The 16639-nt window shown below is 56.0% G+C and overlaps 2 protein-coding genes across 5 annotated transcripts; one reads left to right on the top strand and one right to left on the bottom strand.

Annotated features, from left to right (window-relative positions):
* Window positions 1-3634: 3634 nt before the first annotated feature.
* Window positions 3635-8221, top strand: LOC131671208 (stress-activated protein kinase JNK). Its single transcript, XM_058947462.1, has 7 exons — window positions 3635-4364; window positions 4432-4561; window positions 4620-4817; window positions 4883-5147; window positions 5211-5369; window positions 5517-5641; window positions 5713-8221. The coding sequence occupies exons 1-7, from the start codon at window positions 4207-4209 to the stop codon at window positions 5863-5865; spliced, it is 1188 nt and encodes a 395-aa protein (XP_058803445.1). The 5' UTR covers window positions 3635-4206; the 3' UTR covers window positions 5866-8221.
* A 129-nt stretch (window positions 8222-8350) lies between these two features.
* LOC131671207 (beta-1,4-N-acetylgalactosaminyltransferase bre-4) lies at window positions 8351-16441 on the bottom strand. 4 transcript variants are annotated; one of them, XM_058947458.1, is made up of 7 exons: window positions 16247-16441; window positions 13135-13400; window positions 12276-12586; window positions 11877-12113; window positions 11196-11379; window positions 10912-11130; window positions 8351-10468 (listed from the first exon to the last, which is right to left on the bottom strand). In XM_058947458.1, the coding sequence occupies exons 2-7, from the start codon at window positions 13290-13292 to the stop codon at window positions 10327-10329; spliced, it is 1251 nt and encodes a 416-aa protein (XP_058803441.1). In that variant the 5' UTR covers window positions 13293-13400; window positions 16247-16441; the 3' UTR covers window positions 8351-10326. The 4 variants fall into 4 exon arrangements, with proteins under 4 accessions (XP_058803441.1, XP_058803444.1, XP_058803443.1 ...); XM_058947461.1 differs by lacking the exon at window positions 16247-16441 and adding an exon at window positions 15811-16229; XM_058947460.1 differs by lacking the exon at window positions 16247-16441 and adding an exon at window positions 15610-15795.
* Window positions 16442-16639: the final 198 nt, after the last annotated feature.

Raw genomic sequence — 16639 nt, 5'->3', positions numbered from 1 at the left:
ACATCCACGGCGAGTTCTCGAGAAAGTGCGGGCGGTCGGAGCGCGAGGAAGCAGACATGGCCATATGATGGCTGCGACTGCTACTCGGTGCTGCAGTGACGTCAGATCGAGGTGCTGCGAGTGGTGGCCACGGCCGAGCTCGTCCTCGTAGCTCGGATCCGTGCTGCGCGCGAAGCACGCTGGAACTGTAAGTAGTGGCCGGCGAATCCGAGCGGATCCCTCGGCCTTCCCTCCGGCGCCGCGGCTCACGTACGTGTCTACGTAGTGGCTGCTACCGCTGCTTCAGTGTGCAAGTGGTGAGAGTGCGATAGTGCGCGCGCCGCAAGACGAACAAGAGCGAGCTGCAGTTGTGCAGGTGAGAGGCTTGTGCGTAATTACATAATGATCACTCGCGCATCCTCCCTCGCACGTTAGCATTGTCGATTCTGGAGCAGCCAAGCGAGGGAGCGAGGTGGCAGCCGCGGAGCGGTGTTGTCGGTGTCCGCGGCCGGAACGGCGCGGCTAATGAGGCTCGTAGTTTGCGCAGCGGTGCTCGGCACGGGGTCGTCGTAGGTGTGCGAGTGTGTGCGCGCACGCGACCGCCCCTTGGCCTCGCGGGCCAGCCGTCGTTCGTCTTCGGCATCGCGGCCCCGCGACGAGAGCGGCGCGAGGGAAACAAACACACGGCCAGGCGGCGGCGCGACAGGCGTGCGGCAAACGGGAGCGAGCGCCAACTCGCGACAGGTAGACCGTGCTGAGGTTAGCTTCCGACCGCCCGGCGGATCGAGCCTATCGGTCGATCCCGCGCAGCGCGTCGCGGCACGTGCATCGATCGCCGCGCGGCGCTGGGGGCTGCGCGCGATCCATCGATCCCGCGTGCCGCTGGCGTCGCGCCTCTGAATTATTCGGTCGGCGGCTCGCGGAGCTGCGCAGGTTAAGAGCAGCGGAGGCGCCGAGCCGGGAAGTCAGCCGAGGGAGAGAGAGGCGAGGCGCGGCGAGGCGAGGCGAGACGAGACGAGGCGAGGCGAGGCGTGGCACGGTATTGATCGTTTACGCGCGCGACTCGCACCGCCGCCAGCGAGCCTCTCTCCCTCCGTCTCGCGCGCCGACGTCACGGCCCCTGCCGAGCCGCTGCTGCAGGTCCGCGTCCCTCGCAGCATCGCTCTCGCGCTCCCCTCGCGGCTCGGCGCGCCTACGCTCGGCACTCCGCTTATCTAGCCGCAGCGCCATTGTCGGCCGCGGCGCCGTCGACACGTGCAGCAGCCGCGCGCCGAACTTTCGCGGGGAGCTTTAATTGCAGTCGCGGCGCGTCGCCCGCCGAGGCTCGAGTGCCCGAGCGGCACGTGCCGACGGCCACCTAACGTCGTTACGCGTCCACTTCGGGCGCGCCGCGCGAGGCATTCTTCCGGCTTCGCTGGGCAAGGCCTCGAGCGCTCGCGGCCCGGTCGACCCGATGCCTATCGATGTCGGCCTCATTCCGCCTCGACTAGTCGGCTGCCGCGCCGCAGCTATCGCGACCGCGCTCAATTTCCGAATGCCCGATCGGCCGCCCGTCCGCCCAGCAAATGTTTTCCGCGCGCCACTCGCCGTTTCTCGCCACCCTTGCGACACGAGGGCCGTTCTAATGAGCAGCGCGCGCGATGCAAATTTTATTCTGCACTTGACATCCATTCGCGAGCAACAACCCATCCGAGCGTGGTCCTTTGTTATTCGAGCTCGCCGAGGAGCTTTCCAACTAAGCGAAGCCGTGCTCGACGCGCGCAACGAAATAGGTCCGCGCGGCCACTGCAATTTCCCGAGCTCTTGCTTCGAGCAAGGGCTAATTGGGCGAGGCTGCAAAAAATGTGCGCCGTTGCGCGCTTTTCGCCGCCTCCGAAAACTCCCTCTCTTGCACAAGCTCGGCGAAAAGAAAATAAGCAGCCCCGGAATTTATCGCGTTCCGCGCTCGCTTGCGAGGGTCGCAAGCTTTCCGGGTGGGGCGAAGCCGAGCAAGGCAAAGCAAAGCAAGGCAAAGCGCCACGGCAGCCTGGACGAGGACTGCAGCCGGCGGCCTTCCTGTGCCACGTCGAGCGAATGGGCCTGGCCGGCCCGCCGCTCGCAACCTCCCTCGTCGTCCGATCGCGACCGCGAGCGCCGCTGGCCGCCGATGCGCGCTGCTCCGGGCCAGGAATAGGCACGACGTCCGAGGCAGGCTGCCCGATTGGATTGACCGGCAAATCTAAGCGCCGCGTCGTCTCAGCAGTGGAACGGACCAACTCGTCGCGCGCTCTCGCACGCGAAGTATGCTCGGCAGGCAGGAGCAAGTCGCCACCACTGTTTGCGCTAATTGGCGGCTTCGGAGTCATTCGCGCGAGTGACAGGGAAAGGAGCGAGAGCCTCGAGGGAGCACCCGCTACTGGCATTGTATTAGCCTCGCGTGCGACGTCGTCGCGCGAGAGCGTAGGCACGACAACGTCGAAAGGGGAAAGGGAGAGTGGCGCGCGGGCGACAAGGGCGGACAAACTCGGAGGGGACGCAGACGCACCGTGGATCATCCGAGCTTGGATCGGCTGGCGTCGATCGAGTGATCTTGGGGGCGCGAGATTGGCGGACGGCCACCGACACTTCCCGCGCTCGCTCCGGTCTCGATTGCTGCTTGGCTGTCGTCGCGGACGAGACGGAAGAGGCCGCGCGACAGCCTCGAACGAAAGTCCGAGCGAAACAAGGCCGCGACGCGGGCTCCGCTCTCCTCGTGGCGCGTCAGCGCGCTCGAGCCGAGCCTCTTTTCAACTGTTCACCCGGTCTTTCGTTCGCTCCGGCGTTCGCTGCATCAGCCGAGACGGCAACGCCGCTACAGAGGTGGCGGTCGAGCCGGCGGGAGGGGTGCTCCGAGACAGGGGTAGCGAGCGCCCGTGGGCGGACAACGGCCTCGCTGTGTCCGGTAACACGCGCGCGAGCACCGAGGACGGAGGTAGAGCTGGCAGTGGTCGCTCGCCGTCCCCGGCATCGCACTGCTGATCTTCGCCTCCTCTCACGTGTATTGACCGCGGTCGCGCGCTCTTCTTTTGCAGATTCTCCCAACTGGGTCGGCGGCGCTTCCACTCGCTGCTTGGCACACACAATGCTGCTCGTTTTATGGTAAGTGCAACGCGCGCGCGCCAGACGCGCGATAGGCGGATTGGAGTGCGGCTTTCTCGCCGGAACGCTGCCAGCGAGAACTAGCGGTCGACCCTCTTTTTGCCCTCCGCCTTGGCTCCGGATCCGACAGATCGAGCGCGAGCTGCAATCAGATTACCGCTCGCGGCACCAATACCGTGCGCCGACCGAACGGACAGACGGATGGACGACCCTTTCCGTCGGAGTTCCGCATTTGCACTGAAAAGGAGTAAACGACTTGTTGCGCGTGACTGCAGGGAGCTCTGTCGTCGACGGACGAATCGTCCTTCGATGGTCAGCTCGCGACGGCTCACCGCGCGACAAGGAGCTCGCGACGGCTCACCGCGCGACAAGGCGCTCGCGGCGTGTCGCGTGCGACTAGCCTGCGGAATCGGGAGGAGGGGGCGCCGCGCGGTCGCGGACATCGATCGGTGCACCGCCTCGGAAGGGCCAAGAGCTAACGGATATCGGCGCTTTGCTGGCGCAGACGAAGGAGCGGTGGTGAGGTGAACGCGCCGGCGGCGAGCGAGCGGGAGCAGGCGAAGCGGCGGCGGCGGCGGCAGCAGCAGCAACAACAACAGCAGTACTAGCACTAGTCTCAGCAGCAGCAACAGCAGCAACAGCAGCAACAGCAGCAGCAGCAGCAGCAGCAGCAGCAGCAGCAGCAGCAGCAGCAGCAGCAGCAGCAGCAGCAGCAGCAGCAGCAGCAGCAGCAGCAGCAACAGCAGCAGCAGCAGCAGCAGCAGCAGCAGCAACAGCAGCAGCAGCAGCAGCAGCAGCGCAAAACTCGAGCCGGGTCGGAGCGCAGGCAGCACGGCGGCGGCGACGCCAGCAAAGGCAGCAGCGGTGCCGGTGGTGCCGGGGCTAGCGGCGGACGCGGCGACCGAGGCTGCCGAGGAAGGTGACGGCGGCGCCGGCGAGGCGGCCGGGGCCCGCGGCGGCGTCCGCGAGGACGACGAGTTGCCGCTGCAGGAGGCCGAGGAGGCCGCCGAGGAGGAGCGCCCGCGGGCCTTCGTGGCGGCCGGCTCGAGCCGGCAGCAGCACCAGCACCAGCAGCAACAACAGCAGGCGGCCAACCACGCGGCGAGGCGCATGCCTTACCTGCAGCCCACCAGCCAGGACATGAGCGCCTCGCGTGCCCAGCACGCCGCCATGTTCTACACGGTCGAGGTCGGCGACACCAAGTTCACCATTCTCAAGCGCTACCAGAACCTCAAGCCCATCGGCTCCGGGGCGCAGGGCATCGTCTGGTGAGTCTGCCGCCGCCCGCGTCTCCGCCGCCCAATATACCAATCGCTCCCTGCTTTCTGCTTTCAGCGCGGCCTACGACACCGTCACCGCGCAGAACGTGGCCATCAAGAAGTTGTCCAGGCCTTTCCAGAACGTCACCCACGCCAAGAGGGCCTACCGCGAGTTCAAGCTCATGAAGCTGGTCAACCACAAGAACGTAAGTTCCGTGAGCTCGGCCCACTCGCTCGCTTTGACCGCTGCCTTAATCTCTGCAGATCATTGGCCTCCTGAACGCCTTCACGCCGCAGAGGTCCCTGGATGAGTTTCAGGACGTGTACCTGGTGATGGAGCTGATGGACGCCAACCTCTGCCAGGTGATCCAGATGGACCTCGACCACGAGCGCATGTCCTACCTGCTCTACCAGATGCTCTGCGGCATCAAGCACCTGCATTCCGCCGGCATCATCCACAGGGTACTCCGTCGCCCAGCTACGCTGGCCGTGCCGAGCTCGCGGCTGACCCGTTTTCCTTCTTGCAGGATTTGAAGCCCAGCAATATCGTAGTTAAATCCGACTGCACCCTCAAGATACTGGACTTTGGTCTCGCGAGGACGGCGGGCACAACCTTCATGATGACGCCCTACGTTGTGACAAGGTACTACAGGGCGCCCGAGGTCATCCTCGGCATGGGCTACAAGGAGAACGTCGACATCTGGTCGGTCGGCTGCATCATGGGCGAAATGATTCGCGGTGGCGTTCTCTTTCCCGGTACCGACCATATCGACCAGTGGAACAAAATCATTGGTAGGTTGCGCGAATTGATAAACAACGCGCGGAAACATAACTGAATAACGCTCGCTCTCGCAGAGCAATTGGGAACACCAGCACCAGAGTTCATGCAGCGGCTGCAACCAACCGTGCGAAATTACGTGGAGAACCGACCGCGCTATCCTGGCTATCCCTTCGAGAGACTATTTCCGGACGTCCTCTTTCCCTCGGACTCCTCCGAGCACAATCGCTTGAAAGGTAAGGATTTTTCGATAGCACACTCAGCCCCCTACAAGCGTATCGAGCCGGCGCCCGCAATCTTGACATCGGATCTCTCGCCTTCCCCTACCCCCTGTTCCGCTACGCTCCCTATGCTCACCGGCGAATCGCCATCTCGTTTCACAGCGAGTCAGGCCAGGGATCTGCTATCGCGCATGTTGGTCATCGATCCGGAGCGGCGCATCTCCGTCGACGATGCTCTACTTCATAATTACATCAACGTTTGGTACGACGAGGGCGAAGTCAACGCGGTGAGTGTCTGTCCCAGTTGCAAAGTCGCGCGCAAAGTCGAGCGGACGTGAGCAATTTTCTGTGTTCACAGCCTGCTCCGGGGCCCTATGATCACAGTGTCGATGAGAGGGAGCACACTGTCGACCAGTGGAAAGAGCTCATCTACCAAGAGGTCATGGAGTACGAGACCAGCCACAACACCGCGTCCGCGTCGCAGTCGCCCGACACCGCGGGCTCCCGGTAGATACACGGCACCATGCCCAATCTGTACCAACAACAAGTAACACGTCCTTTCTACTTTCGGACGTCGCCGCGGCGGCGCTTCGCAAGCCTAAACGGCTCAACTTTAAGAAAATATTACCAGTCCCATCTTACAATTAAGGGGTAATACGAAGCAGATCCATACCCACAAGATCTGTCAAGAGTGTGCAAGTGTGTGCAAGGTAGCGGATTCTTGTCCGCTTCGCGTAAACAAGGTTCTCATCAATGTCCCTTCTTCGCCAACGGGACAAATCATTCTGTTCCCCGACGACACTAATTACAGCGATCGAGCGAGTCTCCATCGATTTTTTTTCGCATTTGTGCTGCGATCTTGTCAATTTATTTGTTATTGCAGACCAAACTATTTCGTCTAGAGTCAGCGTCGCCGGCATTCCACGTTTTTCTTATTTTTTTCAACAATGATGAGGAATTTCTAGATTGTTCATTTTCAAGATTTTTTTCGATCACTTGCTTTTAACTGCTGCCTACTAAGCCAGCATTACCTCATTACAGATATTTTGCATTTTTGTTTATTTGTTTCTACGTCAATTATATAATTAAAAAGTTTTGTGCACCTATAAACACTAATCATTTTCGAACGTTTGAGTACGTTTTATCAACGTTTTGTCTGTAAAACTCTGTAGCGCGAAGCGAACAATGTAAATATTTGGAGGGAGATTGAATTACGGTGTGCAATATGTAGTTCAAGGCTTTATCACTCTGGAATGCATGATACTAAAGTGTCATTAAAATGATGATGCGGAAAAAAATAATTATGAAACACCCTGTATTTTTATACAAGAGCGTGTTTTCGATAAAACTACGTCCAAGTACTTTAAAAATATATATATACAAAAGCCTGCTGACGCGTGTCTGTAATAGTCGAATCGCATTTTACGTCGTAAGTTGTGTAAATTTTACCGAACCTATGCGCATTCGCAGCGTTGTTCTATACCGGAAAATGAGGAAGATTAATAATAAAATTTGAGAAAAAAATAATGATAGCGATGCTGTGACAATAGGGGAAAAGGGTGAAATCATACAAAAGCTCCTCGATAATGTCAGCAAATTGCTACGCGCAAATCAGAAACGTATCCAAGCAGAATAATATACTCGATTAGAGTGTCTAGTCTCTGCATATCGTCGTGGTTCTATATAGTTATCTTGGTTTTCATTAATTGTGTCTGTAGAGAAGTAATTTAAGCTGTACCTTTCTTACCTTTTTAATCTCTCTCTCTCTCTCTTTCTCTGTCACTCATTCTTGTACTATCTCAGTCTATATACTTTTTATTTTATTCTTCTCATCTTTTTTGCCTCTCTCTCTCTCTCTCTCTCTTTCTCATTCTCTCTCTCTCTCTCTCTCTCTCTGACTCTATCTATCTATCTATCTATCTATCTATCTTACTATCTATCTATCCATCTATCTATCTATCTATCTTATTTACTTCTCGTGTGTAATTGAAGAAAAAAATGAAAAAAAAAATGAAAAAAATGATACTTTTGCAAGGCGAAAGTTATAGTTTTTTGTTATCGAGTGCCATGCGTTGACTTTATTATTATAGTAGCAAATTTGGTTTTGACGTTGCGTCATTGAAACTTATACTCGAATAAATAAGAGCGAACAGTAGTTTGGTACGATATTCGCGCCACAACTGTCGTTTTGATCGCGCACTTGAGAACTCACAGACGTGTATAATAATAATTGGAAAACTGAAGTAATCAATTAGACAGCAATGGTGTAGGCTGAATTAGATATTGCAATATTATTTTGCAGTAAATAAGTGTACCTAGATTAGCGCGCAAAGACAAGTAACAAATAGTTCAACAGTTAGCTGCGTAGATAGTCAAGTAGTGAAAAACAGTGGTAAAGAGCATGGACGTGTGAGCGAGAGAGAGAGAAAGAGAGAGAGAAAGAGAGAGCGAGAGAGAGAGAGAGAGAGAGAGAGAGAGAGAGAGAGAGAGAGAGAGAGAGAGAGTAAAGAAGAGAGAAAACACGAGAAATGGAAGCTAGAGTAAAAAGAGTGAGAGAGAAAACGTAATTTAAAACAAGCGAACGATACCTTGAAGTTGCAAAAACGACTGCTAGTGTCGCGCCATCGTGCAAAGTACGCAAGATGTGCGTGCGTATCCGAGTGAATTCGTGTGCGTGGGTGTGATTGTGTATACGTTAATTATTGCGATTGAGAAGAAGAAAAAGAAAACGTGCAAAAATATAAACGATGCGAGCGTTAAATTTTTATTTTTCACGACGATAGTTATGTGAATATATTGCTACAGTCCGATCCAAATAATCAAGCTTTTGTAACACTCGATATAATAAAGTAACGATTATACCGCTAGTTATGTAATTACATTTTTTTTTTCACTGCACACATCATTCGGTCAGTTACTTATGTGTTTTGATTTTGTCGGAATTCGTTATCCGAACAATCAAGCTAAATTAGACCAAAAGCGCATTTTATGCACCGATGGGAACACATGATATCGATAAATTCACGGGTTATTGTTAGTCTCGGGGGCACGAAAGTTCTTGAGTTGTGCTTCGTCGAGCCGGAAGAACTGATACGAGCCAGTAGGAAGAACTCTCCAATAAGCATTTTTTCAAAACTTACTTGGAATGTCTCTTGATAACACTGAAAGTTTATACACTGCTTTAAGAGACTTGAAATATTTGCGTGCCAATGTGAATTCACATTGTCAAGCTCGGGACGGATGTAGATTGGAGAGATAAATGCTGTTTTTTTCGTGGTGTTGCAGTTTTTTTCTTTATTATATACTGAAACTTTACAAGATTTGATCGTCTTGCTTTCTTCTTGTTTTTTCTTTTTTGCAAAAATCAACGCACTGTGGCGGAGAACGCGCTTAAAGTCAATAATCGCGTCGTACAGCCACGCTCCAAACATAACAGATTTGTCGTTGAAAATGACGAGGAGGCAATTCGTTCGCAACGATTTAATCACAACGAACTCCGGGCATCATCACAATCACAGCACCGACGTAACATAGGCGAGCAGCATTTCTGTGCGCAGCGGCGAAGGGCCGTCGTCGCCGGCCATTTGCGCTCCTGCGATTGTTCAAAATTCACTACAGATAAAACTTAACGTCTACAAGGCCTGGAGAGAAATGAGGCAACGGTAAACACGCGAATGAGAGAATGCTCGCCGAGATTTCTAACACAATGCAGAAGACGAGAATTGTGCGCTTTTGCGCGTGTATCTGCAATGTTTGTTGTCTTTGATATAACATCATTTATGCGTCACGTCTTTCGGGGGTCATTTCTTCGTGCGAGCTAGTATTTTGTGCCTCCGAGTTGCTATGCGCTCGATGATGATGAAATCAGTAAGCTAAAATGCTCGTATGGTATGTGTTCTGAAAACGGGCGCCGTGGCGCTTGTCTTCCTTCCAATGTACCTCGACCGTTTAGATCTTTCTTCCCGGGTGGTTCGGTGCACTACGAAGACGAGGGATGAGAAATGACACAAATTACTCGGCGACGCGTGGCGGTCTTTTCTTAGAGCAGAGCCGGTGCAATTCGCGAAAGCAGCGAGGGAAATGGAGGAAACTTAGCCAAGAGTAAATGCGCTTGGTATACAATGGTGAAAAAAGTGCGCGTCAGTTTTTCGTCAAAGTAAAGGCACTTGGGAGACAGAACATGTATATAATAATGGCTTACACGTATACTTTCATTCATTATGCGTCGACGTGAAACAAACGCTAAAAAAAAGAACTCGTACAAAACGAAAAATCGCTGGAGATTCGATCCTACATAGCGACCACCTCGCTTATCACCTACATCTCGCTTAGGAAATCATTAATATACACTTAAGCATCATTAGGACTCTTAATATCTATATAATGTACTTGCAGTACAATAGTACCAATAGTAATTAACAATACGAGATAAATATTGGAGTCTATCGTCAGAACGCTTCGTCTATACGTTATGTCGTTGACAAATAAAACAAACCAAAAACAAAAAAAAAGAACATAAACAGTTGATTAAAAATAGCAGTAAAGACTGTTTTTTGGCACACGCTTCCACGCCTGTCATTTGCCATTCCCGCCAGAACAAATTGTACACGGATATAAAATTCCAAACAAATGTCGACGACAACAACAGTCGGTTGGTAGGTAAAATGAACGAACGGTTGGGCGAGCGAGTGCACGCGCAGATATGGCCGAAGAGATTGAAGAACAAATGCATCGTCCGGAAAATCTCAGGAGACTGTGGAAAAGGTGAGTAAGGATCGCGGGAGAAGGAGGAAGAGCGAACGCTAGTCCGTCTGCCCGCGCGCGCGCGCGCACGCAACGCGTGCAGCTATGGGTATTTGAGAGGCAGAGACGGAGACAGGAGTGGGAGGGGGGCTCATTAGCGCCCGGATCGATCGAGGCTCGCGACACCACCGGCCCGTCCGCGAGTTCACCCGACGATCCAGGGTAACCATCAGCTCGGCTGGTTAGGAGGCGTCAGCCGCACCAAGAACCACGTGTAGAGCTTGGGCTTCTTCTTCACCAGCACCTCGTACTGCAGATTGCTCAGGCCGTCGCTGACGAACCGCTTCTTGCCCGTCTTCAGGAACTCGTACCTACAACACCGACAGACTCGTCACGTACATGCATTCGACGAATGCCTTTCTTTCTCTCTCTCTATCTCTCTCGCGGAAATCCCGGCACGCGGGAAAACACGCCGTCGCGCGACGTCACGAGCTTCGGTGCGAAACGACAAAAACCAGACGGAGTCGTATCGAGGTCAGCTCGCTGACGCGCCGCGTCGGCCGATTAATGAAACGGCGCAGTTTCGTTGCTCGATGTCGATGACTGCAGGCTTTGGCGGTCATAAAGCTGAGCGCCGCGCGAAGCAAATCGCGTGAGCAGACAAGAGAACGATATTAATAGCAGCTCGATAGGTGGTTAGCGCTATGCTGGGTCTTTGGTTTCCGCGTCGAAAATAGAGAATCTGCGAACCGGGCGGGAGGCCTCGGCTACCTATGTTTAAGCGAGCGTAGGGAGGGCGGCAAAGTGCACTGACCGTTTGGGGTTGGCCTTTTCCTTTTTGTGGGTGAGCATCTTATAGCGCGCGATGTTGGCCGGGTAGCGGGATATGTGGAGGCCTCGCGTCTTGATGCGGTTGGCCATGTCGTCGTCCTCACCGCCCCAGCCCCAAAACACGTTGCTGAAGCCGTTGACCAGGCGAAAGTGCTCGGTGGTCATGGCTGAGACGCCGCCGAAGAGGTCGCTGTAGGGCAGCCTGTCGGCAGAAAGGAGCGTGAGGCTCGGTCGCTCGCCACCCGCAGCGCCGGCGCCGGTACTTGCCTGTACATGAACTTGTCGACGGCCACGGACATGTGCCTGGGCTGCTCGGGACAGCTGTATAGGTTGCGATCGTCCTCGGGCAACAGGTCCACGTCATGGAAGACGAAGCAGTCGAAGGGCCGCTCCTTCAGGGCCTCCACGTAGCCGACGTTCATTAGCATTGCTCGGTTGAACTGGCCGTTGCCTTAAATACGAGGGTGGTCCGATAATTACTTAGCCTCCGTGGTAGCCGTTTTTGGAGCACCCGGGCGTGGCTCGTCAAAAACCGACGTGCGACCACGTTGAAATTCGTTAAACAAATTTTTGACGGCCGCGATCGAAGGAGAAGAGTCACCGTACACAGCATCCAAGCGCTTTTTGATTTCGCTGCGCGATTTCCCTTCCAAAAACAAGAATCGAATCACCGACCGATACTGCTCTTTTTCCATTTTTCAAAAATCAACGGACACACTTGCTTTCACACGCTCTCAAAAATAAACTACAACTCCGATCCGGCTGAAATCTTGACAGTAACCATCGAGAAAGTTGTACTACGTGATAGAATATTTCTTTTGCGAGAGTGGCGCCATCGGACGGTGAGGCTAAGTCATTATCGGACCACCCTCGTAGCGTGTCGCGTGAAGCCCCCAGCCGCTCTGTTCTACCCCGACGACGCCGCGACGCCCGTCCGTCCGTACTCACCTTCCTGCTCGACCACGAAGATCTGGTAGTCGAGCTGCTGACGCAGCAGCAGCGGGTGCAGGTTGTACAGCAGTGTCATGAGGTGCTGGAAGCGGTCGCGGAACGGCACCACAATGGCCACGCGGTAGCGCGCCACGCAGGTCTTCGGTGCTCCGCGGCCGCCCTGCTCCACCCCGGCGCACGCCTTTTCCATGGCCGCCACCTCCGGCGCGGCTTTGCTCACCGCCAGCGGACCAACTGTGGTCGCATCGAGCGCGTTACGCAAGCACGTCGCACCCGCGAACCCGTCCAGACCACCCGCACCCCTTGGACGCGCGCGAGCAACGAAGCCGCTCCCATTCACCAGCGCGGTCCGAGGGAAGCGAGTGGCGTGGACGCAGACCGATGCACGCAAGTTACCGAGGTTGGGCGGCACCGCGGGGCAGGTGCGCTCGGCGCCGGGCGCGTCCGCGGTGCTGGCGGACTGCTGGTGCCGCGGCGCCGCGGAAGCTGGACTCGTCGGGGCATCGAGCGCCGACCTGCTGCTCGTGCCGGGGCTCGCGGACGAGGAGTTGGCTGCTGCTGCTGCTGCTGCTGCTGCTGCTGCTGCTGATGTTGGCGTCGACAGGGTGCTGCTGACGTTCGCGGCGAGCTCGTCGCTGCCCTGCGCCTCCGGGCTGCCCGAGGCGATCGGCGCTGGCCCGTAGATGACGAGCGCGCGCTGCGCTGGCCTGCGAGTGTACCTTGCGTCAGTTGGCGTCGCGAGCGGCACGCGAGGCCGACGTCGACCGCGATTTTCATCCTTGCGTGCGCGCGATCTCGTTTTGCGCGACTCACGCGATCGCCCGTCGGTCCAGTACCGCTCGGCTTGCTCGCGTTCTTCCTATGCGCTCGCCAGAGTCGCGCCCCTCGGAGACGAGAGGTGACGGCTCGTCCGCCACGCTCGCGATTGCCGCCTGGCTGCGCGCGATACGCCACGGCGCGAGCAAAAGCGAGCAGACGCGAATGCACCGACGAAGTCGGCGAGCTGCCGAGGCATTGTTCTCGGCGGACAATGGCGACGCGTGCTAAAGCGCGAAAATCCAGGCGAAGAGACGACGCTTAACGTTGGTTTTGAAAAGCCGTGCGTCGCGCGCGCCGCCGAGCTGCACTTACCGCGGCGCTCCGCGAACGCTTGCTCGGCCGATGCGACCACGAGCTCCGTAGGGCCTCGGCGACGAGGCCCCATGCAGGGCAATGCAGCAGCACTCGAGCGACGAGCGGAGAGGTCGAAGATTACCTGCTGGTGTTGATGGTGAAGATGGTCTCGTTGGAGCGTCTGTCGATGGCGCCGCTGAGCAGGTACTGCAGGGCGATCAGCACGAAGACGACGCCGCCGAGGGCCTTATAGACGTGGGCGCGGTGCCACGGTGCCGCCACGGCTGCAGCCACAGTCATCGCGTGCGCCAGCCGACTGCACCATCACTGTCCGCGCTCTCGGCACCGGCTCTGATCGTCCGCCCCGCGACCTTGGCTCGCCCGAGCGCGCTCCGCCTGCGCGCCGACCTGGACAGCCGAATCGCCTCGTTCAGCCGCGTGCCAAACTCCTGTCGCGAGCTCCGCTCGCGTTCGACCGATCTCCGCGCGGATTGCCTCGCGCCGATGCAAATGTCGCTTTTCAGCGCGTCGAAACAATCGTTCGAACAGGATGCGTGACTTTCTACCGGGCGTTCGTTATGCAGCACCACAAAGAATGCGTTCGACGTGCTTTCGTCGGCTCGATAGCGTAACGAACGTGCGATTACGCAAAGCGCGCAAGATTTCGGCGGCGAGCAAGAGAGGGAGGGGGAGGGGGAGAGGGAGAGAGAGAGAGATATGGAGATAGCGACAATGTAACTTGCAAATCGCGTCGTGGAAAAGCAGCGCCGACCCCATGCGTGGTCGTAGACCGTAGGCCCGGAAAGCCAACGGAGTCGTCGAAGGGGCGGCGCGGGTGCTGTTTCGCAACGCGAGTCGTAAATTCGGCGTGTTTTCGTCGCGGGCTTATCGACGCGCGCCCGAGTGGTCGCTCCGGCACTTACGGATCGTCGCCAAGCTAGAGGTCGAAGAGGCGCGTGCCCGGCGATATCTCGGCCTCGACGGCTCGGCTAATTGCTGGATGCGCACGTCGCGCTAATCAAATTGACGGCGAGCGCTTTATTTTCAATTTTCGACTGGGCGGCGGCGGCTTTCGCAAATGGCTCCGATACCGCCGACCATTAAGATAAACCACGACGCGGCGATCGGCGCGGTGATCGGCGCGGGGCGTCGTCGCCGGCTTCCGTCCGCCAGCGGCTATCGGGCCCTCGCTTAATTGGGTTAGCAGTGCTAGGCACTGCCGCGCGGGGCCGCGACAAAGGCCCTGGTGGTCGCGATTGGAGCGGCGTTTTTTCCGCCCGATTCCGCTCGACAGGGAAATTTCGCGGACGCAACAAAGCGTCGCTCGCTGGCCGATTTGCGTCTCTCTTTGTTTATTCGATTTTCGGTCACGTTTACTATCGCGGCGCCTACATCTCTTGCATTATTTATGGAGCGATTCGCGCGGCTCGCATTGTCAGGCAAATGAAGAGCGCGGGCTCCCCGGCGGACAGCTCCGCGCCGAGCACCGCGGTCCGTTGGTCAGCGGCAACGAGAACTGGATTTACGAGCAGAGTGACGCGATCCGTCTCGCGCTACGTGATTAGACATCTCGCTCTAGCGGCACACGCTCGCCCGCCACGCCAGTGTCAATGTTAAGTGGCCGAGCGCTGCCTGCTCGCGTGGCCACGTGCCCGCGCCAACTCGCTCTTCTTCAGCTGCAACGTTTCCAATCGGCTGGTCGCTGACGGCCCTACTTTCCCACTTTTGTCTCATCCGTGCAATCGTCGCCGTTGCATCTCGCCGACGAGGCTCGCGAGGCACGCCACTCGCGGACGTGCTTTGTCTGCGCGTTCACTTTCGTGCTCGTTTTTCAACCCGCATAAATGACGATAAGTCAGGTGTTTGATCAGGCAACTGCTGCCTTCGAGCAGCCGGCTATGTTACTCCGTAAATTATGAAGCAAAAAAACATTGCACTGATAAGTCCAGGTGGCTGAGCCAACGCGAGCTCGCTCGATTATTTTGCGCGGCAATCCTCTCTCTCTCTCTCTCTCTCTCTCTCTCTCTCTCTCTCTCTCTCTCTCTCTCTCTCTCTCTCTCTCTCTCTCTCCCACTGCACGATCTCGTTAGCTCTTGATTTGACGGGGCACCTAGTCAAACCTATAAAGCGCTTTGGTTCCATATATCTTTGACAAGCTCGCGCGCGCGCGTGCCACTGATATTCTACGTGTACTCGCGGTAGGCTGGTAAGTAGCTCGCGACGACAAAGGGAGCAGAGAGCGTCGAAGATAATCGATACGTAATGCATTTATGCGGAGCGCGAGGCAGTCACAGTATCACCTCGTGACCGCAGAGAATTTTGCAATTGAAAGTAACTGCACTCGGCTTTGAATCCTTTCAAAAGTCAGAACAGCGCTCTAGTAGCTTGCTATTCTACTCTCTAGCTGCTGACTAGACGTTCAAAAGACGAATTCACGCAATTGCTGCGCTGCCAATTTAGCCCGTATAGAAAAGTGCAGCATCTCTGGATGTCAGCTGCTGTTCCTCTCTCTCTCTCTCTCTCTCTCTCTCGCTCTCTCTCTCTCTCTCTCTCTCTCTCTCTCTCTCTCTCTCTACATCCCGCTCCAAATGGCGACAACAGTCGAAAAGCGACTTACCTATTCTACGCTGGTTCAATGTTTAATATATGGCTGTTCTCCGCGGCTCTTTGTTTACTTGTCACGCACGCACGTGCAACGACCACGCACATCCTTCGCCATTTGCACGCGTGTATCACTTTTGTCCTCCTAACAACGATGCTTAATTTGCAACGCGACTCTCGAACGCTCTGTATCTATAGGCACGCAGTATCGACTCACCGCGGCATATATGCACACCGAAGCTACTCGACTACTGTTGCTACTGCTACTGCTGCTGCTACTGCTACTGCTACTGCTGCTGCTGCTACGACGAGAGCGTATTGGTATGCATGGATACACTGCAGCACGCGCTTCTTCTCCGGTGTTGGAGATTGTAACGAACGCGTTACAACGCGGTATAGCCAGCTTCACTGCTCGCACGCACAAGCAAGAGAAGAGAAACTTTCAGTCGAAACCGGAGAACGGAGCGAACAAGAGAGACCAATGGTCGACCAACATCGGCGGAGAGAGGGGACATGACCGAGGAGAACGGCTAAGGAGTATATAGGTATCGCATGCGGCAAGGACTGCCAATAACTTTTCTCTGCTTCTGTAAAGTCCTGCGACAGCCGCGCACTGGCAACGACTGCCGTGGCTTTCTGCTCGGGCTACTTACTATGTCTGCGTGCAGTGCGTTGGCACTGTGCTGCACTATTGACGTTTTCGAAACGAGATGCAGATGGAAAACGAAAACGAGGTGCGCGCGCGACTCACTACTGACACGGTCTCCGAGGAAGACTGCCCGTCCGCTCGTCGTCGTCACACACCGCGCGAAACGAGCCAAGCAGCTCGTGTTCGCGCGCGCGCAATTTTAACTCCTTCTCTTCGACTCTCTCCTCTCGCTGTTTCGTCTGGTTTCGCCTACCCGCTTCCAACGATCCGAGCATGTGCGCCTGCCTGCCCGTGCATGCGAGGGTGGGGATAACGCAAAAACCCGCAGTCGATCCGCACCAATCGACTATATATTTATGTCACTGACGACATCTGTTGGTGCAGCCAATAAAAGCTG

This window comes from Phymastichus coffea, unplaced genomic scaffold (genome assembly GCF_024137745.1).
Source record: "Phymastichus coffea isolate CEN01 unplaced genomic scaffold, Cenicafe_Pcof_1.1 PCOF00120, whole genome shotgun sequence".
Classification (NCBI taxonomy): domain Eukaryota; kingdom Metazoa; phylum Arthropoda; class Insecta; order Hymenoptera; family Eulophidae; genus Phymastichus; species Phymastichus coffea.
This window is presented reverse-complemented; position numbering and strand designations above follow the sequence as displayed.